This window comes from Nycticebus coucang, chromosome 7 (assembly GCF_027406575.1).
Source record: "Nycticebus coucang isolate mNycCou1 chromosome 7, mNycCou1.pri, whole genome shotgun sequence".
NCBI lineage: Eukaryota > Metazoa > Chordata > Mammalia > Primates > Lorisidae > Nycticebus > Nycticebus coucang.
Genome location: NC_069786.1, coordinates 99,665,646 through 99,689,904, shown reverse-complemented (window position 1 = coordinate 99,689,904; position 24,259 = coordinate 99,665,646). Strand labels below are relative to the sequence as shown.

Genomic DNA, 24,259 nt, shown 5'->3' with positions numbered 1-24,259 from the left:
CAAAGCCAGGCACTTGGTGCTTAATCAACCAAGTATGTGCTCTTTCCTCATGATCCTATCTCCAGCCACAAGAATTACATTTGTTATATGAGAGGATTATATGTGAGAACAAATGCCATTTGGCTACCACAGCTATTGCAGGGGTCTCTACACTCTAAGAATCAAGAATTTAATAGCTTCTGTGGGGCCCTAACCTTTTACATTTTGTGCAATATTAATTCCTTATTATCTACCTTTCTAATAACAGTCATCATTTTATTCTTTCCTTGTAAGTTTATAGATCATCTTCCTTTTTTTTTTTTGAGGCAGAGTCTCAAGCTGTCACCTTGGGTAGAGTGCCCTGGTGTCAAAGCTCACAGCAACGTCCAACTCTTGGGCTCAAGTGATCTTCTTGCCTCAGTTTTTCTATTTTTAGTAGTGACTGGATCTGGCTTTTTGCTCAGGCTGGTCTTGAATCTGTGACCTCAAGCTATCCACCCGCCTAAACCTACCAGAGTGCTAGGATTACAGGCATGAGCCACCTCACTCAGCCATAAATCTTTTTTTTAGAGACAGAGTCTTACTTTGTTGCCCTCGGTAGAGTGCCGTGGCGTCACAGCTCACAGCAACCTCCAGCTCTTGGGCTTAGGCGATTCTCTTGCCTCAGCCTCCCAAGTAGCTAGGACTACAGGCACCCACCACAATGCCTGGCTAGTTTTTTTTTTTTGGTTGTTGTTGCAGTTTGGCAGGGGCCAGGTTTGAACTCGTCGTCCTGGGTATAGGGGGCTGGCCCCCTACCCATTGAGCCACAGGCCCCCCCTCCCCCTTTTCTGCAGTTTTTGGCCAGGGCCGGGTTTGAACCTGCCACTTCCGATATATGGGATTAGTGCTCTACTCCATGAGCCACAGGTGCTACCTTTTTTTTTTTTTTTTAAATTGAAACAGTTTCATTATGTTGCCTTCGGTAGAGTGCCATGGTGCACAGCTCACAGCAACCTCAAACTCTTGGGCTTAAGGATTCTCTTGCCTCATCCTCACAAGTAGCTGGGACTATAGGTGCCTGCCGCAATGCCTGGCTATTTTTTTGTTGCAGCTGTAGTTGTTTAGCTGGCCCAGGCCAGGATCAAACCTGCCAGACTCAGTCTATGTGGCCGGAGCCATAAGCACTGTGCTATGAGCTCCGAGCTCATAAATCTTCTTTAATAATTATAAAAAATGGGTGGCACCTATGGCTCGGTGAGGGCGCCGGCCCCATATACTGAGAGTGGCGGGTTCAAACACGGCCCTGGCCAAAGTGCAACAACAACAAAATAGCCAGGCATTGTGGCAGGCGCCTGTAGTCCCAGCTACTTGGGAGGCTGAGGCAAGAAAATCACCTAAGCCCGAGAGATGGAGGTTGCTGTGAGCTATGTGCCATAGCACTCTACTGAGGGCAACAAAGTGAGCTCTGCCTCTAAAAAAAAAAAAAAAAAAATAGGGCGGGGCATGTGTCTCAAAGGAGTAGGGCGCCAGCCCCATATGCCAGAGGTGGCAGGTTCAAACCCAGCCCCGGCCAAAAACTGAAAATAAATAAATAATAAAAAATTAATAATAATTATTATTATAAAAAAATTATAGTTCTCAATCTTCCCTATCACCTATTTTAGCTTTAATCTAGTGTCCTCCCTTATTTCTTTCTTTTTTTTTTTCATTTATTTCTTAAATGTAAAAATATCTACTCAAGACACTGAACATAAACAATCCCTTATCTTCGCTACTCGGGAGGCTGAGGCAAGAGAATCACTTTAAGCCCAGGAGTTGGAGGTTGCTGTGAGCTGTGTGATGCCATGGCACTCTACCGAAGGCCATAAAGTGAAACTCTGTCTCCACTAAAAACAAAAAAAAAATCCCTTATCTTCATCAAAAGTTCGTTAAAGCTGGGATTGGTGGCTTACACCTATAATCCTGGCACTTTGGGAGGCTGAATAAGGTGGATTGCTTAAGCTCAGGAGTTTGAGACCAGCCTGAGCAAGAGCAAAACCTTCTCTTTACTAAAAAGAGAAAACTGGGTGTTGTGGCAGGTACCTGTACTCTCAGCTACTTGGGAGCCCTAGGCAAGAGGGTCACCTGAGTCCCTGAGTCTGAAGTTGCTGTGAGCTATGAAGCCACAGCACTCTACTAAGGGCAATAGAGTGAGACTCTTGTCTCAAAAATAAAAAATTGTTAATGAAATGCCCATATTATGTATTTTTAAAGAAATATACAGGGATTGGACGGATAAGGAAAGGCTGAGTCTTTGCTCTATCTCCTCTCCTAGCTGTTTTTCAGCATTCTCTAAAAGTCTTCTGATATTACCCAAATTTAGGCTGGCCCCCAAATTTTCTCATGATGATTTAAAAAACTTTCAAGCTGAAAATCTGATCAGCAATAAAATCAAACCTCTCCATCCAAATGGCATATATGAACATCTTAGACCAATACAGATTCTTGATATTACAACCCATCAGACTCATTCTAAGGCAATGGAGTTCAAAATGCGTACTGTGACATCCATAGCTACTCAGTTTTTTTTTTTTTTTTGGTTTTTGGCCGGGGCTAGGTTTGAACCTGCCACCTCCGGCATATGGGACCGGCGCCCTACTCCTTGAGCCACAGGCGCCGCCCAATAGCTACTCAGTTTTGGTTCTGTCATGTCAAACCTGCCTTAAAATAGGCAGTGAGAAGCTCGTATCCAAGAAATAACTCTGCTCTCTTTAATACGCTGATATTTACTCAACTTCCTGATAAAAATAGGAAAGGCACTATAGCAGTTTCTATGATTAGATTCCTAACAGCTCACTACTTTCATTCCTTTACTTAAAAATATTTACCTGTGTTTGGTGGCTCACACCTATAATCTTAGCACTTTGGGAGGCTGAGCTAGGTGGATTGCCTGAGCTCACGGGTTGGAGACTAGCCAGAGCAAGAGCAAGACCCAATCTCTACAAGAAATAGAAAAAAAACTAGCCATGTAGTGGTAGACACCTGCACTCCCAGCTACTAGGGAGGCTGGGGCAAGAGGGATCACTTGAGCCCAGGAGTTTAAGGCTCTTGTGAGCTACGATTCCTCAGCACTCTAGCCTGAGACAAAAGAGCGAGACTCTGTCTTCAAAAAAAAAAAAAAAAAAAGAAAAAAAATTTAACCTAAATCTTCTATGACCTATACTGTGCTAGTATCTAAGGGTGTGACAGGGAGAGTCCTCACTCTCATGTAGCTTAGACCGAGACTTTAAATTCTCACCTACTCTGGCATTTTCCCCATTTATTTTACATTAATAAAGAATACAAGGAAGTCTTGTATGGGAATTTACAAATACTGGTTGAGTCTCACATTTTGTTATCTGTAACATAACCATAATTATCTATTACAGAAGATTATTTCAAGGATTAAATAATTATGAAATGATTAGCATAAATCTGACAATGACATTTTAGCTATTAAGGGTAAAAAACATTTTTGTTTGGTTAAAGATTGGGTGTGTCCATTTAATAGTTTAAAGAACTGGTCAAAAGTATAGATTTTTTCTTTTTGAAACAGTCTCACTTTATTGTCCTCGGGAAAGTGCTATGGCGTCACACAGCTCACAGCAATCTCCAGTTCCGGGGCTTAAGCAATTCTCTTGCCTCAGCCTCCCAAGTAGCTGGGACTACAGGTGTCCACCACAACACCTGGCTATTATTAGAGATGTGGTCTCACTCTGGCTCAGGCTGGTCTCGAACTCGTGAGCGCAGGCAATCCACCTGGCTCGGCCTCCCAAGGGCTGGAATTATAGGCGTGAACCACTGCACCCGGCCTAGAAGTATAGATTTTCATGGAAGCCTATTTTAAAAAAGAAACATTCCAAGCAGATTAAGATTAAATACAAAAAAAATTTCAAGATTATCTTCCCAACATAGTCAATTATCATCAAGGAGGGGGAAAAAAACCCCAGAACAGACGAGGCTACTTGCGGCCAAGGCTGCAGCAGTTTACAATTATAGGAAGAATTGTTCATATCAGTCTATGTGGACAATGCCCCCTACCCCCTAGAGTTGGAGTATACCTTACATAATCTTGTTTGGAATTTTAATTCTGTCCATACTTAAAACTGTGATTAATAAAACTATCCTTTTAAGAAGTCCACAAGTTAGTCTCTGTGCCTATAGCTCAGCGGCTAGGATGCCAGCCACATAGATCAGAGCTGGCAGGTTCAAACCCAGCCCAGGCCTGCCAAACAACAATGACAACTACAACCAAAAAATAGCCGGGTGTTGGACAGGCACCTATAGTGCCAGCTACTTGGGAGGCTGAGGCAAGAGAATCCCTCAAGCCCAAGAGTTAAAGGTTGCTGTGAGCTGTGATGCCATAGCACTCTACTGAGGGTAACATAGTAAGTAAGACTCTGTCTCAAAAAAAAAAAAAAAAAAAAAAGTCCACAGGTTAAAGGAGTTCGAGACAGCCTGGACAACATAATGAGATCCTGTCTCAAAAAAAAAAAAAAAAAAAAAAAAAAAAAAAAATTAGCTGGGCATGGTGATATATGCCTTTAGTTCTAGCTCATCCGGAGGACAAGGCAGAAGGATCACATGAGCCCAGGAGTTTGAAGATGTTGCAAGCTATGATTATGCCACTGGGCTCGAGCCTGGACAACAGAGCAAGACTCTTTTTTAAAAAAACAAAGAAAAGCTACCCCTGGTTAACATTATGGTACTTGTGTTTCATGGCAGTATAAGACTCCGATTACTGCTGGTTTGATGAAACAGCCCTAGAACTATTATTTATTTACAAAATAAAGAAAGAAATAGACCCTCCCCCCCAAAAGAAAGAAATAAACCCAATTGTTGGCTCTTCCTTTGGGTGACTCTTCTGCAGGTTAGGGTAGCCCATTAATACTCCAGCATATTTAGTTGTATTCCCAATTTTCACACAAGAACCATACTTCTCCCCTGTGGCTAACAAAATTATTTAACCATATTCTTCCTGTGCCCTTCATTTTCAATTATGCTACCACCCAGTTGACTAACTTGTGATACAGCTTTTAAGCAACTGAAAAATTGATACCCTTAGATAAACAAAAACTCCTATGCCTCTCTATAGTTTTTATATTCAGAAATAAAACCTTTTAATAATACTGATATGCTTTTCTGAACTGAAAATGTATACTCCAGGAGGACTTTCTTGTTATTCTCAACTTCAAAAGCAAAGAGCCGGGCACTTGACCACATTACCTTGGTCCCTTGTAGAACAGCTTTTACTGAACTGTGCTTCAGCATTATGCTGTTGGTTTCCACAGGGAGATCAATTTAACCACTTGCCACCTCTCATCACATGGGGGGAAAATCAGCCCTATGGTGAAAAAAGCTAACTCAATGTTGTCTCAGTGGTAGTGACGAATTTGTGAGTTAGATCACTTAAATTCAGTTCCAATAAGAATGCATCATCGACAACATTGAAAAAGATTAACTCAGGCAACTAAAGCAAACATCCTTTTACTAGAAAAACAAATTGCCGAGACTTAAATTTTTTTAAAAAGCAAGTTTCCCCTCTAGTCTCTTTGACTTTACCTGCTAATGCTTCTGCTGTATCCTGAAATTTCTCAAAATGTTTTAGCTTTACTCTAGAATTTAAAAAAAGAAAGAAACATGTTATGTAGGCACAGTGATTCTGCAAAATACAAATACTTATGAAAGAAATGTTGGGCTAGAACTGTAACAGAAAAAGTTATGGTAGTTGAAAGACTTTAGGCCAATAGTAAAGACCCTGAAGCTCCAACCTAACTATGCTGCTTAATACTACAGAGGTGACTTTTACTACACAGCAAAGAATTGACCCAGGAAGTATGTCAAGTATGTCAGTCCCTTTTAGGTCAAGAACCTCATGGCATTCATTTGTACCCTCAGTACAAATGCCATTAAAAATTAGCTTGTCAGACCTGATTTTTGTCACTGTTATTTTATCCGTTTTGTCCTGTATATCTTTATGTGCAGGGTAACATTTCATATAAAGAAGCACACATATACTTTAGTCATTGCTGTCTCAGTGGTAGTGACGAATATTTGAGTTAGATCACTTAGATTCAGTTCCAACAAGAATACATCATAGACAACAATGAATCAGATTAACCAAGCAAAGAATATAAACCTTTAAAAAGGAAAACTAGTCTTCCATTTACCTGCAACTGTCATTGTAAGCAAGGTATTGAACCTGGTCTCTTAAATGCACGCTTAAAAATACAAAGACTTAAGAAATAAGTAATAATTTCATCTTCTTCTGCGTTGATCTTACCCCATTTCACTCTTCTAAAAAGATATTTGTCTATACCTCTATTTGTATAAAATGAACATATAGATATACAAAGTCATGGCAAAGATGGAACATATTAAACAAATCACCTTGAATCTTGGTTTTCTCTGTATATTATGGGCCTCTCTATAGGCCACCAAGAGATCTTTATTATTTTATTAATTAATTTATTTTATTGTTAAATCATAGCTGTGTACATTAGTGCAATCAAGGGGTACAATGTGCTGGTTTCATATACAATCTGAAATATTCTCATCAAACGAAGAGATCTTTAGATATCCTATAATTCATTCAACAATCTCACTACTGACAGATAATTCAACTCTCTCAAATTTATGATTTTTAACACTAAAAATACTACAACTCTTGTTATTTTGTTTCTCTTAATTGTTTAGTATGCCATTTATTTGGGTTTCACACTTTATTGCAACCTTAAGACGTTTCCTTTAACTCATTTGTATTATCATTTGCAATAACAGATAAATTATCAATGGCATCCATATTCATAAATAGATCCCTTCAACTCCAAAAGTATCAGAAGAACCGAGTCAGGTCCTTCCCAGGGCCAGTTGGTAAAATAGCCACTTTGTACCTTGAGGAAAGGCCAGCTCTCTCTCCTACCACTCATTACGTAAGTTAGACATCAAAGTTATACTCTATCTACTTTCTCATCAAGAGACATTGGGCTAGGCATGGTAGCTCATGCTTGTAGTCCTAGAACTCTGGGAGGCCAAGACAGGAGGATGACCTGAGGTCAGGAGTTAGGCAAGAGTGAGGCCCTGTCTCTATTAAAAATAGAAAAATGAGGGCGATGCCTGTGGCTCAGTGGGTAGGGTGCCGGCCCCATATACCAAGGGTGGAGGGTTCAAACCCGGCCCCGGCCAAACTGCAACAAAAAATAGCCGGGCATTGTGGCAGGTACCTGTAGTCCTAGCTACTCAGGAGGCTGAGGCAAGAGATTGCCTAAGCCCTGGAGTTGGAGGTTGCTGTGAGCTGAGACGCCACAGCACTCTACCGAGGGCGATAAAGTGAAACTCTGTCTCTACAAAAAAAAAAAAAATATAGAAAAATGAGCTGGGTTTTATAGCAGGCACCAATAGTCCTGCCTACATGGTAGGCTAAGGCAGGAAGATTGCCTGAGTTTGAGGTTGCCATGAACTAAGCTTGTACTCTAGCCTGGGCAACAGAAATGGTGTCTCAAAAAATAAAGAGAGGCCGGGTGCGGTGGCTCAAGCTTATAATCCCAGCACTGTCGGAGGTCAAGGCAGGTGGACTGCTTGAGCTCACGAGTTCGAGACCAGCCGGAGCAAAAAGTGAGACCATGCCTCTACTAAAAATAGAAAAACTGAGGCAAGAGGATCACTTGAGCCCTAGAGTTGGAGGTTGCTGTGATCGATGACGCCAATAGCACTCTTCCTACGGCAACAGTTTGAGTCTCTATCTCCCCTGTCCCCCCAAAAAGATGTCGAGATTGAGATCTTTCTAGGACTTACTACTTATTTTATTATACACAAGGGAGATAGGAAGTAAAAGTCACAGAGATGAATAAACTGTGACTTAAAGAAAATTTGAATATTAGCTCAGAAACTGCAAGTTAAATCATAACGCATGCCATGCTTTAAACAATTATTACTTTTAACAGAGATTTATACAGTAGTCCCCACTTATCTGTAGTTTCATTTTTCAGTTTTGGCTACCCTTGGCCAAAGGAGGCCCCAAAAATGTTAAATGTTAAATTCAACAAGCAATTCTTAAGTTTTATTTATTTATTTTTTTTTGTAGAGACAGAGTCTCACTTTATGGCCCTTGGTAGAGTGCCGTGGCCTCACACAGCTCACAGCAACCTCTAACTCCTGGGCTTAAGCGATTCTCTTGCCTCAGCCTCCCAAGTAGCTGGGACTACAGGCGCCTGCCACAACGCCCGGCTATTTTTTGGTTACAGTTTGGCCGGGGCCGGGTTTGAACCTGCCACCCTCGGTATATGGGGCTGGCGCCTCACCGACTGAGCCACAGGCGCCGACTGCAATTCTTAAGTTTTAAATTGTACATTGAGTAGTGTCTTCTGTATCCATGCTATATGTCCTTTACTCACTTCATGGCTCTGTTTACCAGATCAACTGTTGAGATACCACTGTGCATATGCTCAATAACCCTTATTTTACTTAATAATGGCTGCAAAGGCCAGCACCCTAGCACAGTAGTTACAGCGCCAGCTACATACAGTGAGGCTGGCGGGTTTGAATCCAGCCCAGGCCAGGTAAAACAACAACTGCAACAAAAAAAGAGCCGGGTGTTGTGGTGGGTCTCTTTAGTCCCAGCTATTTGGGAGGCCGAGGCAAGAAAATCTCTTAAGCCCAAGAGTTTGAGGTTGCTGTGAGCTGTGTGACATATGGCACTCTACCGAGGGCGACCTAGTGAGACTCTGTCTCAAAGAAAATAAATAAATAAAAAATAATGGCTGCAAAATACAAGAGTAGTGATGGTGGCAATTCAGATATCCCAAAGAGAAGCTGTGAAGTGCTGAAGTGAAAAGGTGACAGGTCTCAATAAGAGAAAAAAAATGTAGTTGCTAAAATATACCATAAGAGAAAGAGGAGGGGGAGGGGACAATGGGTGGATGGAGGGGAATTGGTGGGACCACACCTGTGGTGCATTTTAGAAGGGTATATATTAAATCTACTAAGTGTAGAATATAAATGTCTTAACACAATAACTAAGAAAATGCAGTGAAGGCTATGTTAATCAGTTTCATAAAAGTATTTCAAATTGTATATAAAACCAACACATTGTACCCCATAATTGCATTAATGTACACAGCTATGATTTAATAAAAAATATATATATAATAAGAATAAATTATCTGTGAAATGGTGAAAGAAAAAAGTTTCTGCTGTTTTGCTGTTGCCCCTCAAACCGCAAGTTATAGCCACAGGGATGATTAAGTGCTTAAGATGGAGAAAGCATGAAATCTGTGGATGGGACTTTACTTAATTCACAACCAATATGTGCTTTCAAATATTGTATAAAGTGGAATTTTGGGGTACTGTCCAGTCTAGACTGCAATCAATACAAATTAGTTAAGGCCTATGTTCTAATTCCAAGTAAAATAGCTATAGTAATTAGTTTCATACCAAAATTATTCCTGAAACAGATCTCAAAACAAAAAACTATGAACCTAACATTAAATGAATGGGGGGGGGGATGTAAAAAACAAAGTTAGGAGAGGGAAGGAGGGGGGCGGAGCCTTGGTGCATGTCACACCTTCTGGGGGCAAGACATGATTGCAAGAGGGACTTTACCTAACAAATGCAATCAGTGTAACCTGGCTTATTGTATCCTCAATGAATCCCCAACGATAAAAAAAAAAAAAAAGAACAAAGTTAGATTTCAATGTTAATGGCTGAATTCTTAGTTTCAAGATTACTTACATTCTATTTGCTTTTTCTGGAGTTTCAAACTCCTTCCACAAACTGTCAACCTCTTGAAGTTTCTTCTCATTTAGAACCTGAAAAAAAATGTTTAGCTTTCTTTAAATGGCATAGTTTAGACATATGTAGCTGTATTTTTTAAATACAACTATACATATAAAATGAGGGTGATGAAAGCTATCTCTCTCACTGAAATAGTTCTCTTACACAGCATGAATTTTTGTACAAATTGGTAGTCTGAGTTGCCCATGTAACATCTGAATGAAATTCGGATCTAGTCATGGTCTTTGCTAAGAATGTTTTAAAATTTTATTTATTATTATTACCATTTCTAGTGATTGAGTCTTGCTATGTGAGCCAGGCTGAAAAATGCAATCATAGTTCATTAACAGCCTAGAGAGTTCATCCCTCAGCGTACTAAGCAGGTGGTACTAAAGGTCCTAGGCAGGCCGGGACAGGAATCTTTCTTTTAAAGGAGCCATTAACTGGCCAGAGGCGATGGCTCACGCCTGTAATCCTAAGACTCTGGGAAGCGTAGACAGGTGGATTGCCTGACTTCTCAAGTTCAACACCAGCCTGAGCAGGAGTGAGACCCTGTCTCTAAAAATAGCTGGGCATTGTGGTGGGCGCAAGTAGTCCCAGGTACTCTGGAAGCTGAGGCAAGAAAATCGCCTGAAGCCAGCAGTTTGAGGTTGCTGTGAGCTATGATACTACAGCACTCTATTGAGGGGGACAAAATGAGACTCTGTCTCAAAAAAAAAAAAAAAAACAAGAAACAAGAAACAAAAAAGGGAGCCATTAACTACATGCTGTATTTCTGTTGGACAAAATAATGGAACTGGAGTTAATTGATCGTAGAAGATAGGCATGTTGTATGTTGACAGATTGTACCAAACTGCTTGAAAGAAATTCTATCAATCTCAGTTAAATAGAGTAAATAAAAATTCTTATTTCTGCACACCCTTGCCAACACTCTATTATCAGTTACCCAAGTATAAAATAGGATCAATCCTAAAAGGGACCCTCTTGATATTTAATATCCCTAAAATTGTAATGTCTTATAAGTAATGGTAGGCCAGTTTAAATGTTAGTGTAAAGCGAGGGTACAGGGGGATGGCTAATGCCTATAATTCCAGCACTCTAGGAGGCTGAGGCAGGTAGATTGCTTGAGCTGAGGAGTTAAAGAGACCATCCCGAGGAAGACTCCATCTCTAATAAAAATAGAAAAAGTGAGGCAAGAGAATGGCTTAAGCCCAAGAGTTTGAGGTTGCAGTTAGCAACAGCATTCTACTGAGGGCCGTGTCTCCAAAAAAAAAAAAAAAAAAAAAAAAAGCAATATGAAAGAACGACATGTTAAATTTGGTGAAATATAGTATGCATAGATATTACTCAAACATCTTTATTTTAAAAACAGCTGATAAGGGCGGTGCCTGTGGCTCAGTGAGTGGGGTGCCTACCCTATATACCGAGGGTGGCGGGTTCAAACCTGGCCCCGGCCAAATTGCAATAAAAAAAAAAAAAAAAATAGGCATTGTGGCAGTAGCCTCTCTAAAAAAGGCCGGGCTTTGTGGCCAGTGCCTATATTCCCACCTACTTGGGAGGCTGAGGCAAGCTGTGAGTTCTGACGACATAGCACTCTATGGAGGGCAATAAAGTGAGACTCTGTCTCTAAAAAAAAACCAAACCTCGCCCCCCAAAAGCTGATAAACTTTTTTTTTTTTTAAAAAGACAGTCTTACTGGGTGGCGCCTGCGGCTCAGTGAGTAGGGCGCCAGCCCCACATGCCGAGGGTGGCGGGTTCGGACCCAGCCCTGGCCAAACTGCAACAGAAAAATAGCCGGGTGTTGTGGCGGGCACCTGTAGTCCCAGCTGCTCAGGAGGCTGAGGCAAGAGAATCGCGTAAGCCCAAGAGTTAGAGGTTGCTGTGAGCCGTGTGACGCCACGGCACTCTACCCGAGGGCGGTACAGTGAGACTCTGTCTCTACAAAAAAAAAAAAAAAAAAAAGACAGTCTTACTTTGTCACCCTAGGTAGAGTGCCATGGCATCACAGCTCACAGCAACCTCAAACACTTGGGCTCAAGCGATCCTCTTGCCTCAGCCTCCCAAGTAGGTGGGAATATAGGCACCGGCCACAAAGCCCGGCTATTTTTAGAGAGGAGGTCTTGGTCTGGCTCAGGTTGGTTTTGAACCTGTCAGCTCAGGCTATCCACCCACTTCAGCCTTCCAGAGTGCTAGGATTACAGGCTGAGCCACTGTGCCTGGCCAGTTGATAAAAGTATACTTTGCTGACCAGCACTATTAATCAAATTCATATCATAGAACATTTACACATTAATACTTAAATGCAGTTATAGTCTAGTTACGCATTTTTTCACTAATAGAAACTCAATACTATAAGTTATACAAAACTTTAAATTTGTCACATAAGCGAGGCAAGAGGATTTTAAGGATTTGTTATGCTGTGTAAATTTAATCCCACGCAGTTGAATTAGTTATATTTATAGTTTGCAAAGTTGGGCAAAATTAATCAAACTGGAAAACTATAAATGAAATACAAGTAATGAAGCAGTAAACAACTACAAAGTATTGTGTTGGTATCAAAGAATTAAAGCTACTAGTTCTGTCTTGTATATCATTAAGTTTTAGAATCCAAAGACATCCACCAAGTCTCATAACTACACTAAAACATTAATCGAAGTTTTTTTTTTTTTTTTGTGGTTTTTGGCCGGGGCTAGGTTTGAACCCGCCACCTCCGGCATATGGAACCGGCACCCTACTCCTTGAGCCACAGGCGCCACCCCTTGTGTTTTGTTTTGTTTTGTTTTTTTTGAGACAGAGCCTCAAGCTGTCGCCCTGGGTAGAGTGCTATGCCATCACAGCTCACAGTAACCTCCAACTCCTGGACTCAAGCAATTCTCTTGCCTCCGCCTCCCAAGTAGCTGGGACTAAAATGCCTGGTTATTTTTTGGTTGCAGCCATCATTGTTGTTTGGCAGGCCTGGGCTGGATTCGAACCCGCCAGCTCAGGTGTATGTGGCTGGCGCCTTAGCTGCTTGAGCCACAGGCGCCGAGCCTGAAGTTGTTTTTTATTAAAAGAGAATACTCCCAACATTTTGAAATTGTTCAGAGAATGCAGCTGACCATACAGAGTTCACAGATCATCTAAATGATGTGTATCAGATAGAGAATATGAATCATGAGTCAAATTCACATTTTTTCTCGTTAAAAAGGAAATGTAGGCTTGGTGCCTGTGGTTCAAGTGGCTAAGGCGCCAGGCACATACACCTGAGCTGGCAGGTTCAAATCCAGCCTGGGCCCTCCAAACAAAGATAGCTGCAACATAAAATAGCCAGGCATGGTGGCGGGCACCTGTAGTCCCAGCTACTTGGGAACCACTTGAGCCTAGAAGCTGGAGGCTGCTATGAGCCAAAGCACTCTACCCAGGGTGACAGCTTAAGGCTCTGTCTCAAAAATAAAAAGCAAATGTATTTGAAGATAACATTTGAGTAACAAAATTGGCATATTTAAAAGATATTTTCAGGCTTGGCACCCGTAGCTCAATGGTTACAGCACCAACCACATACACCAGGGCTGGGGGGTTTGAACCCGTCCAGGGCCTACTAAACAATGACAACTACGAAAACTGCTGGGTGTTATGGCCCATGCCTGTAGTCCCAGCTAGTTGGGAGGCTGAGGCAAGAGAATCGCTTAAGTCCAAGAGTCTGAGGTTGCTGTTAGCTGTGATGCCATAGCACTCTACCAAGGGCAACATAGTGACACTGTCTCAAACAAGGAAAAAAAAAAAAAGAATTAAAAAAAGACATTTTCAGAAGAAAGTGAAGGTGGTGGTGGCCAAGATGAAGGTCCTGGGGGTCGGATGGCTGCAAAGGGCAGCCCAGAACGTGGTGCCATTAGGTGTACAGCTTCCCACATTATCAAGGATATGCTCCTGGGGCCCTATCCTAAGATGCCAGCCGCCGCCAAGTAGCATAATATGTGTGTAGACTTTGAGCCTTACACGGATGATGGCATGGGCTATGGTGACATCTGAAGCTCCTTAACCATTCACAGCACTAGAGGGATCCATGGTATAACAGGGACTACCCAGTCCTGAGGTTGAACTGGAGTGAACCGATACACTGTGACCTAGACATGTGTATCAGGAACCATGTGGACACCTCACCCACACCTGTTTCCTGGAATGTCATGTGTAAGCAACTCTTTGGCTTTGTAGCCTTCATGATTTTCGTGTTCTGGGTTGGGAAGATATGCCCCACCTACCAGTCCCTAGCGCCAAAGCAGTTTCTTTATAATAATTTATACCTGGAACAAGAAGGTAGATCCTACCAAAGAACCTCAGCTAGTGGTTCACTAGATCTGAAGAGGCTTTTTGTGCCCTCAATCTAACCAGGACTCCCTCATTCCTGGAAATTTAACCCTATTGAAATCCCTAATAAAACTTAGTGCCATTTGGGGAGAAAAAAAGAAAAAAGATATCTTCAGGCTGGTGAGGTGGCTCAAGCCTGTAATTCTAACACTCTGGGAGGCTGAGGTCGGTGGATCCCTTGAGCTCAAGAAGTTCAAAATCAGCTTGAGCAAGAGTGAGACCCCATCTCTACTAAAAATAGAAAAACTAGCTCAGCCCCCATAGCACAGTGGTTACAGCATTGGCCATATACACCTATGCTGGTGGGTTTAAATCCGGCCTGGGCCAGCTAAACAACGACAATAGCAACAAAAAAAGAGCTGGGCATTGTGGCGGGTGCCTGTAGTCCCAGCTCCTTGGGAGGCTGAGGCAAGAGAATCACTTAAGTCCAAGAGTTGGAGGTTGCTGTGAGCCATGACGCCACTGCACTCTCCCAAGGGCAACACGGTGAGACTGTCTCAAAAAAATAAAAAAATAAATAAAAATAGAAAAACCAGGCAGGGGAGAGGTGGAGGGTGGGGTGATGATTGCCTGAGTTCGCAAGTTCAAGACCAGCCTGAGCAAAAGCGAGAACCCGTCTCTACTAAAAATACAAAAACTGGTGGCGGTGTGGCTCTGTGGGTAGGGTGCTCGCCACATACACTGAAGCTGGAGGGTTTGAGCCCGGCCTAGGCTTGCTAAACGACAACTACAACTAAAAAATGGCAGGGTGTTGTGGCAAGCGCCTATGGTCCCAGCTACTTGAGAGGCTGAGGCAAGAGAATTGCTTAAGCCCAAGAGTTTGAGGATGCTGTCAGCTGTGACACCACAGCACTCTACTGAGAGCAACATAGTGAGACCCTGTCTAAAAAAATTTAAAAATATAAATAAATAAAAATAGAAAAACTGAGATAAGAGATTCGCTTGAACCCTAGCTGGAGGTAGCTGTGAGCTATCATGACATGGCATTCTATCCAGTGTGACAACTTGAGACTGTCTCAAAAATAAATAAATAAATAAATGAATAAAAACACAAAAACCAGCCAGGCAGTGTGGCAGGTGCCTGAAGTCTCAGCTACTTTGGGAGGCTGAGGTTGCCGTGAGCTACCTGATGCCAGGGCACTCTACCCAGATCGACAAAGTGAGACTTAAAAAAAAGAAAAAAAAAAGGCTCGGCGCCTGTGGCTCAAGCAGCTAAGGCACCAGCCACATACACCTGAGCTGGCAGGTTCAAATCCAGCCTGGGCCCGCCAAACAACAATGACGGCTGCAACCAAAAAAATAGCCGGGCGTTGTGGCAGGCGCCTGTAATCCCAGCTACTTGGGAGGCAGAGGCAGGAGAATCGCTTGAGCCCAGGAGTTGGAGGTTGTTATGAGCTGTGATGCCACAGCACCCTACCCAGGGTGACAGCTTGAGGCTCTGTCTCAAAAAAAAAAAAAAAGTCTGGGAATAGTGTCGTATGGCACAAGGGACACTGGTTGGGAGTTTTATATTCTATAACAGTTTCTATGTATATTGTCTTTGCATTCATATATATAACCTTATTTACAACTGGTAGAAGTCTTTTTTTGTTTGAGATAGTCTCACTACAGTAGCCCTGGGTAGAGTACATCATCATAGTTCACAGTAACCTCAAGTCTTGGGCTCAAGAGAGCCCTCTTTTTTTTGAGACAGAGTCTGTCACTCTAGGTAGAGTGCTGTGCATCATAGCTCACATAGCTTAAATTCCTGTGCTCAAGTGATCCTCTTGCCTCAGCCTCCCAAGTAGTTGGGACTAAAGGAACCTGCTACAATGACTAGCTATTTTTTCTATTTTTAGTAGAGACAAGGGTCATGCTCAGGCTGGTGTCCAAATCGTGAGCTCAAGCAATCCACCCACCTTGGCCTGGAAGTGTTCATTTTTGAATCACTCTAAATATGGATGTGCATGTATACACCAGGTTGTATATAAAATGTATTCCTTGGGCGCAGCCTGTGGCTCAGTAAGTAGGGCGCCAGCCCCATACACTGACGGTGGCGGGTTTGAAGCTGCCAGAGCCAAACTGCAACAACAAAAGAAAAATAGCTGGGTATTGTGATGGGCGCCTGTAGTCCTAGCTACTCTGGAGACTGAGGCAAGAGAATCACCTAAGCCCAAGAGCTGGAGGCTGCTGTGAGCTGTGCTGTGACAGCACTCTACCCAGGGTGAGAGCTTGAGGTTCTGTCTCAAAAAAAAAAATCTTAACATCAACTTAAAGAAAACCACTCAAAATTACATCAAAATAACTCAGATCTTTATGGGGCAGGATACTCTTTTTAATAGACTATCAACAGGGGCGGTGCCTGTGGCTCAATGAGTAGGGCGCCGGCCCCATATGCCGGAGGTGCTGGGTTCAAACCCAGCCCTAGCCAAAAACTGCAACCAAAAAAAAAAAAAAAAAAAAGACTATCAACAGGTATGGTTCAACACTATTCCATGACCACAGTCTTGAAATGAGACAACTAGCTAAGTCAATTCCTTCCTACCAGGGGAGACAATCAGGGCACTGTGTAGAATTGCTCCTTTTTAAGATTTAGTTCAGGATAGCATACTAGCTACAACAGACCATATCAACTAAATAAACTTGAGGCATATGCTATTCTACATAAGAATTAAGATTCTAAAAAAGTGCAGAAAAATAAAGTAGACACGATGTTCTTTAAAAAGGTACCTTACAATTGTTAACACTACAATCACAGGTAACTCCAATGAAAGGAAAAACAAGCAAAGCTGCCTTTTTTTTTTTTTAATTTATTATATTCTTGGTCTTTTTTTTTTTTTTTTTTTGAGAACAAGCCTCAAGCTGTGGCCCTGGGTAGAGTGCCATGGCATCACAGCAACCTTCAACTCCTGTGCTTAAGCGTTTTTCTTGCCCCCGCCTCCCAAGTAGCTGGGACTACAGGTACCAGCCAAAACGCCTGGCTATATTTTGGCTGCAGGCGTCATTGTTTGGCGGGCCCGGGCCGGATTCGAACCCGCCAGCTCAGGTGTTATGTGGCTGGCGCCTTAGCCGCTTGAGCCACAGGTGCCGAGCATATTCTTGGTCTTTTTAAAATTAAGTATTTGACTTAACAAATGCACATAGAGGCGTATTTTTGAAGCGTCAGAAGTAAAACTTAAGAGAAATAAAAAGTGAGCTCTCTTCACTTCCAGACTTAATGAATCCATACCACAAACGCGAATACAATTTTTTTATTCAGAACTATAATTGTACTACATATTTTTACCTAGGAATTTTTGCTTTATAGCAATAATGTAAACCTAGAATATATAAGAAAATTAAAACTTTTCTTTTTCGTTGCTATATTAGACCACAGAAGAGTTCCAGGTACATGGAAGGCACTTCCGTGCCGATAAACATAAATTAACGCCAAACATTCCCTTTTAAAACAACCAGACGTCGAATTGATCTCACCAACCTAGATTTATTCCCTAAGCTCCCAACTTCAAATACCGAACTGACCGAGCTACGGGCGAATTACATTATTACACCTGAAAGACAACGCCAAGTTCCATGCAGCCCAAACGGGCAATCATTAGCCCTCTACACCCAACAAATTTACTTACCACACATCTCACTTAAACCAAAATCCACATCCAGTCCACCAATTTTCTCAGTTTTACCTTCGAAATTTCTGTATTTGTTTCCCTCCAAACCAAGATTAATCCAAGGAATTTCACCTTGTCTAAATTAATGCAAAAGTAGCCTTGCTTCCTCTCGTTTCCCCATAATCTGAGTCTCCACACAGCAAAGTAATCTTATTAAAAGACAAGTTACATCAGATCATCCCTCTCCTTAACACTCTTTGATCATTTTTCAAACACCCAGAATAAAACCCAAACTCTGTATTATAACCTGTAAAACTCTAAAAGGCTCCTGCCCACCTTTTCATTCCTACCAAACCCACTAAAGCAGAACAGGTCGCCCCAAACAGCGGGGCCACGTGTTAACCGAAATATGGCCTCGGAGGTCGGAAGTCCTTTTCCTTCCTCTCACAGCCCGAAGACGTAAAAGGCGTCCAACTGAGTAATTCTCTCTCCTTAGGTCTTTCTGTCTCCCAGGGTCTAACACTGGCCTTAACCCTCCAACGGTTCAATCTCCCCCCTACCTTAAAGATGGCGTAGCCCACGGACGTTTCAAATAGCACCAACATGGTGAGGCCGGGTCTGCGTGCCGCACGGCCCTCCACCAGTTCTTATCCCTGTGCAAAAAGACCAATTTTACGGCCCTCAAAGGCCCGCTACGCCGTGGCGGGCAAAGCACAAACGTGCACGCCTTTCCGCCAAGAACCAGACCACGTTTCCTAAACGTTCCACACCTAACTGCAAGTAGAACGCAAGAACGCGCTTCTTCTTCTCCAAGGATTCTGGGACATCCGCGCGTCACTTCCGACAGAAGACTGCCGCAGAGCCCGCCCTCACTTTCACCCTGTTCCCGCCTTAAGGGGCGGGGTGGACTTCAAAAATCCTACCTCGCGACATCTCCTGGGGACCGAACCGATCCTTGGCTCAGCCTGAGATCTAAAAGAGAATTTCATGTGTTTTTAAGTTTAAACTCTCCCAGGGCGCCTGTAGTCCCAACCACTCGGGAGGCCGAAGAAGGACGATCGCTTCAACGCAGGAGCTTGAGGCTGCTGTGAACTATGACGTCATAGTACTCTAGGTTGGGCAATAGAGACTGGTCTCAAAATAAAAAAAAAAAAACAAGAATTAATGGATATATAAGCAGAAAAGAAGAGAACAAAAAATAAAAAAATAATTAGGGCCCTGCAACTGGGAAATGCTGACTGCTTCCAAACCGTAATAGTAAGAAATTAGAAAGATTTTCAGGCTGGGCTCGGTGGCTCACGCCTGTAATCCTAGCTCTCTGGAAGGCCGAGATAGGTGGATCGCCTGAGCTCCGGAGTTCAGACCAGCCGGAGCCAGATCCAGACTTCATCTCTAAAAATAGCCGGACGTCGTGGCGGGCGCCTATAGTCCCAGCTACATGAGAGGCTGAGGTAAGAGAATCGCTTAAACCCAAGAGTTTGAGGTTTCTGTGAGCTGTGACGCCATGTTAGAATCCAAGGGTGACATAGTGAGACTGTCTCAAAAAAAGAAAAAAAAAAGTACAACTCTTAAAACTATTTCAATATTCATAATACTGTTGGTATTGTTATTCTGTGCATTAAGTATAAAGTAAAGCCTACAAATATTTTATCTTTTTAATGTCTAGGTTCAAGGATGCCTACCTTTTTATTCTTTATACAAGTATAGCTTGATTGTAGTTCTCTATTTCTTGAATAGCCTCATTGGGGGTATATTAATTTCATTCGTCATTTCAAAAAACTAAGTTTAACTTCCTTTTCTTTCTTGAGACAATCTCCATTGTCACCCTGGGTAGAGTGCTGTGACGTCAAAGGTCACTGCAACCTCAAACTCTTGGGCTTAAGCGATTCTCTTGCCTTAGCCTCCGGAGTAGCTGGGACTATTGGCGCCCGCCACAACGCTCGGCTATTTTTTGTTTGTAGTTGTCATTGTTGTTTGACAGGCCCAGGGCTGGAGTCGATCCTGCCAGCTCCCGTGGCTGGCGCTCTAGCCGCTGAGCTACAGGAACCGAGCCATTTCTTTTCTTTTCTTTCTTTTTTTTTTTTTTTTTTGTAGAGACAGTGTCTCACTTTATTGCCCTCGGGTAGAGGGCCGTGGCATCACACAGCTCACAGCAACATCCAACTCCTGGGCTTAAGCGATTCTCTTGCCTCAGCCTCCCGAGTAGCCGGGACTACAGGCGCCCGCCACAACGCCCAGCTATTGTTTGGTTGTAGTTCAGCCGGGGCCGGGTTTGAACCTGCCACCCTCGGTATATGGGGCCGGCGCCCTACCGACTGAGCCACAGGCGCCGCCCCATTTCTTTTCTTTTTTGAGACAAAGTCTGACTTTGTCGCCCCCTGGAGAGTGCCCTGGCGTCCAGAGCTCATAGCAACCTCCTACAGGCGTGAACCACGTGTCCAGCCAAGTTTGACTTTCTTGATCCTCTATATTTAGTAGGTTTATTACTATTTTATTTCTACTTTTACCTATCTCCTCCTTTGCATTTTCTTTGTTTGTTTTTAGAGACATCGCCTGTAATCACAGCACTTGGGAAGTCGAGGCGAGTGGATTGCCCCTATCTCACCTGTTCAAGACCAACCCGAGCCAGACCAAGACCTCGTCTCTTAAAAAATAGCTGGGTGTTTGGGCGGCGCCTGTGGCTCAGTGAGTAGGGCGCCGGTCCCATATACCGAGGGTAGCGGATTCGAACGGGGCCCTGGCCAAACTGCAACAGCAACAAAAAAATAGCTGGGCCTTGTGGCGGGCGCCTGTAGTCCCAGCTACTTGGGAGGCTGAGGCAAGAGAATCACTTAAGCCCGAGAGCTGGAGGTTGCTGTGAGCTGTGACGCTACGGCACTCTACCAAGGGCGACAAAGTGAGACTCTGCCTCTAAAAAAAATTAAAAAATATAGCCGGACGTTGTGGCGGGTGCCTGTAGTTCCAGCTACTTGGGAGGCTGAGGCAAGAGACTTGCTTGAGCACAAGAGTTGCAGGTTGCTGGGAGGTATGACACTATGGCACTCTACCGAGGGCTACAAAGTGAAACTCTATGTCAAAAATTTAAAAAAAAAAAAAATAGCTTACAACAATCCCAAACTCTGAGGCACAAGGGATCCTCTTGTCTTATTCTCCCAAGTAGCTGGGACTACAGGCGCCTGCCACATCGCCTGGCTATTTTTTAAGAGACGAAGAATGAATGTCTCCAAAAAAAAAAAAAACAAAAACTAACTAAAGAAAAGTATATTCAGGGGCGGCGCCTGTGGCTCAAAGGGGTAGGGCGCCGGCCATATACCGGAGGTGGCGGGTTCAAACCCAGCCCCGGCAAAAAAAAAGAAAAGTATATTCACTTGAACACCTTGTTTCCCCAACCCAAACCCCCTACTTAGCTACTCGTCTTTTGGCTACTGCTTTCTGCCTAATTTCTCAACCTTACCCATCCCTTTGGGTTAGCAAATTCCACAAGGGAAAAAGCACCAAAGTAGAGCTCACTTTTCGGGGTTTTCTCTGAGATTTACCCCACCCCCAAATTATCACTGCCTTGGAAAGTCTCAGAGGCCTTAGAAGAAGTATGTTTTTCTCTGGTTGACATTTTCTAGCTGGTCTCTAAAGGAGAGTAAGTCCAAAACAAACTAGTCTCCCACTGAAAAAAGTAGAACTTGTCAAGAGACCTAGGTTCATGAGAGAGTTGTACCGCTTCAAAGAAACCATGATTCTGGACTGAAAAGCCTGTAAATAAGGCTGGGTGTGGTGGCTCATGTCTGTGATTCTAGCACTCTGGGAGGCTGAAGCAGGTGGATTGCCTGAGCTCACAGGTTCAAGACCAGCCTAAGCCAGAGAGAGACTCCATCTCTAAACACAGCAGGGCGTTGTGGTAGGTGCCTGTATTCCCAGCTATTCCGGAAGCTGAGACAAGAGAATCGCTGGAGTCCAAGGGTTTGAGGTTGCTGTGAGCTATGACGCCAGAGCACTCTACTGAGGGCAAAACAAGTGAGACTCTGTCTCAAAAAAAAAAAAACAAAAAACAAAAAACACAAAAAACAAGAAAGCCTATAAATACAGAGTCAAAAAAGCCCCGTATGGCCTCTAAAATTTTACAAGCAGAAAGTAGGCTGTCATAGCTGAGCAAACCCAACAAAAGATATGATCTACAATGTCCACTTCAGATAAGACCAAGGAAATTAATGAAAAAGAACCTTTCAGAGGGCAGCAGCAAGAGGCTTGAAGAATGATGGACAAAGGAGTCCCTCTCAAGGACCTAGTGGGTATATAAAATGGTTCAGTGGTTGTGGAAAATGTAGCAGTTCCTTAAATAGTTAAATAGAATTTATAGAAACTCTACTCCTAGGTGTACCTCCAAAATTAAGTAAAACATATTTCTTTGCAGAAACTTATACACAGATGTTTATAGCAGTATTATTCGTAACAGTTAAAAAGTGGAAACAATTCAAACACCCATCAACAAATGAATGGATATGCTTGGTGCCTGTGGTTCAAGGGGCTAAGGCACCAGCTACATACACCTGAGCTGGCGGGTTGGAACCCAGCCTGGGCCTACCAAACAACAATGATGGCTGCAACCAAAAAATAGCTGGGTGTTGTGGCAGGCACCTGTAGTCTTAGCTACTTGGAAGGCAGAGGCAGGAGAATTGCTTGAGCCCAGGAGTTGGAGGTTGCTGTAAGCTGTGACGCCATGGCACTCTACCCAGAGTGACAGGTTGAGGCTCTGTCTCAAAAAACAAAAACAAAAAAACAACCCCCCCCAACAACAAATGAATGGATAAACTAATTATGGTATATCCACACAATTATTATTCAGCCATAAAAAGGAACAAAGTGCTACAACTTGGATGAATTTTGAAAACATGCTAAATGAAAGAAACTAGGAACAGCTCTCTCTCTCCTTTCTCTCTGTCTCTCTCAGTCTCCGTCTCTCCCCCCCTTTCCTCTGTCTCTTTCTTTCCTCACTCCTCCTTGGTGTTGTCCTGCAACATCCTCCCCCTCACCAATAAAGACCTTTCGTAAAAAAAAAAGAAAGAAAAAGAAACTAGGAACAAATCATACTTACATGATTCCTTTTTTTTTAAATTGAGACACAGCCTCACTTTGTCACCTTCGGTGTCATAGCTCACAGCAACCTCCAACTCTTAGGCTCAAGCGATTCTCTTGCCTCAGCCTCCCAAGTAGCTGGGACTACAGGTGCCTGCCACAATGCCCGGCTATATATATATATTTTTTTTTTTGGTTGTAGTTGCCATTGTTGCTTGGCAGGCCAGTTTCAAGTCTGCCAGCCCAGTGTATGTGGCTGGCACCGCAGCTGCTGAGCTACAGATGCAGAGCCATGAAAAAAATTTTAAACTAGAGAGATGTGGTAGTTGTCCAACCTTGTAAATGAACCATATGCCACTAAATTGTACACTTTTTAAATTTATTTATCTAGAGATAGTCTCACTTTGTGGCTCCTGCTAGAGCGCTGTGGTGTCATAGCTCACAGCAACCTCAAACTCTTAGGCTTAAGCAATTCTCTTGCCTGGGCCTCCCAAGTTGCTGGGACTACAGGTGCCTGCCATAGTGCTGGCTATTTTTAGCGATGAGGTCTAGCTCTGGCTCAGGGCTGGTCTCAAAGTCGTGAGCTCAGGTGATCCCCCTGCCTTAGCCTCTCAAGGGTGTTTGAATTACAGGTGTGAGCCACGGAGCCTGGCCTGAATTGTATACTTAAAATTGCTAATTGTATGTCATGTGAATTTTACTTCAATGACTTTTTTTTGTTGTTGTTTTTTCTTTGTAGAGACAGAGTCTCACTGTACCGCCCTCCGGTAGAGTGCTGTGGCGTCACACGGCTCACAGCAACCTTTAACTCTTGGGCTTACGCGATTCTCTTGCCTCAGCCTCCTGAGCAGCTGGGACTACAGGTGCCCGCCACAACACCCGGCTATTTTTTTGTTGCAGTTTGGCCGGGGCTGGGTTACTTCAATGACTTTTAATTAATAATTAAAAGAGAATGAACATAAACTCCGCTTATAGAGCTTTAAGCCAAAACACTAAATATGAAGTTTTTTTGCTAAGATTAGTTAGAGAAAAATCATATTTTAGCCAGGCATGGTGTCTCATGTCTGTAATCCTAGTACTTGGGGAAGCCAAGGTGGGTGGATTGCTTGAGTTTAGGAGTTTGAGACTAGCCTAAGCCAGACCAAGACCCCCATCTCTACAAAAAAAAAAAAAAATAGCTGGGCATTGTGGTGGGAGCCTGTAGTCCCAGTTACCAGAGAGGCTGAAGCAAGACAATTGCTTTGAGCCCAAGAGTTTGAGATGGCTTTGATCTGTGACACCATGGCACTCTACCAAGGGCCACAAAGAGAGACTGTGTCTCAAAATAATACATATATATATATCAGTCCGAATTTTTTTTCTGACTTACCTTCCATTTCACTAGTTCTTACTTTACATGTGTCCTAGCCATATAATTCTTTATTTTTTTTTTTTGCAGTTTTTGGCCGGGGCTGGGCTTGAACCCGCCACCTCCGGCATATGGAGCTGGCGCCCTACTCCTTTGAGCCACA

The 24,259-nt window shown here is 43.1% G+C and overlaps 1 protein-coding gene and 2 non-coding genes across 4 annotated transcripts in view; all 3 read right to left on the bottom strand.

Annotated features, from left to right (window-relative positions):
- Positions 1-18,505, bottom strand: part of NOP58 (NOP58 ribonucleoprotein) — a 47,521-nt gene extending 29,016 nt beyond the window's left edge. Inside the window, exons 1-3 of one of the 2 annotated variants that reach the window (XM_053596562.1) lie at positions 18,242-18,505; positions 9,709-9,785; positions 5,542-5,594 (exon numbers count right to left, since the gene is read on the bottom strand). In XM_053596562.1, the coding sequence (XP_053452537.1) occupies positions 5,542-5,594; positions 9,709-9,785; positions 18,242-18,286 (175 nt within the window). In that variant the 5' untranslated portion in view covers positions 18,287-18,505. Of the gene's footprint in view, positions 1-5,205; positions 5,324-5,541; positions 5,595-9,708; positions 9,792-18,241 lie in introns of those variants that run through there. The other variant, XM_053596563.1, reaches the window with a different exon arrangement.
- Positions 5,343-5,431, bottom strand: LOC128591076 (small nucleolar RNA SNORD70). The gene has a single exon (XR_008381510.1). It is a non-coding gene; the product is annotated as a small nucleolar RNA SNORD70 (small nucleolar RNA).
- On the bottom strand, positions 6,002-6,090 carry LOC128591077 (small nucleolar RNA SNORD70). Its single transcript, XR_008381511.1, has one exon. It is a non-coding gene; the product is annotated as a small nucleolar RNA SNORD70 (small nucleolar RNA).
- Positions 18,506-24,259: the final 5,754 nt, after the last annotated feature.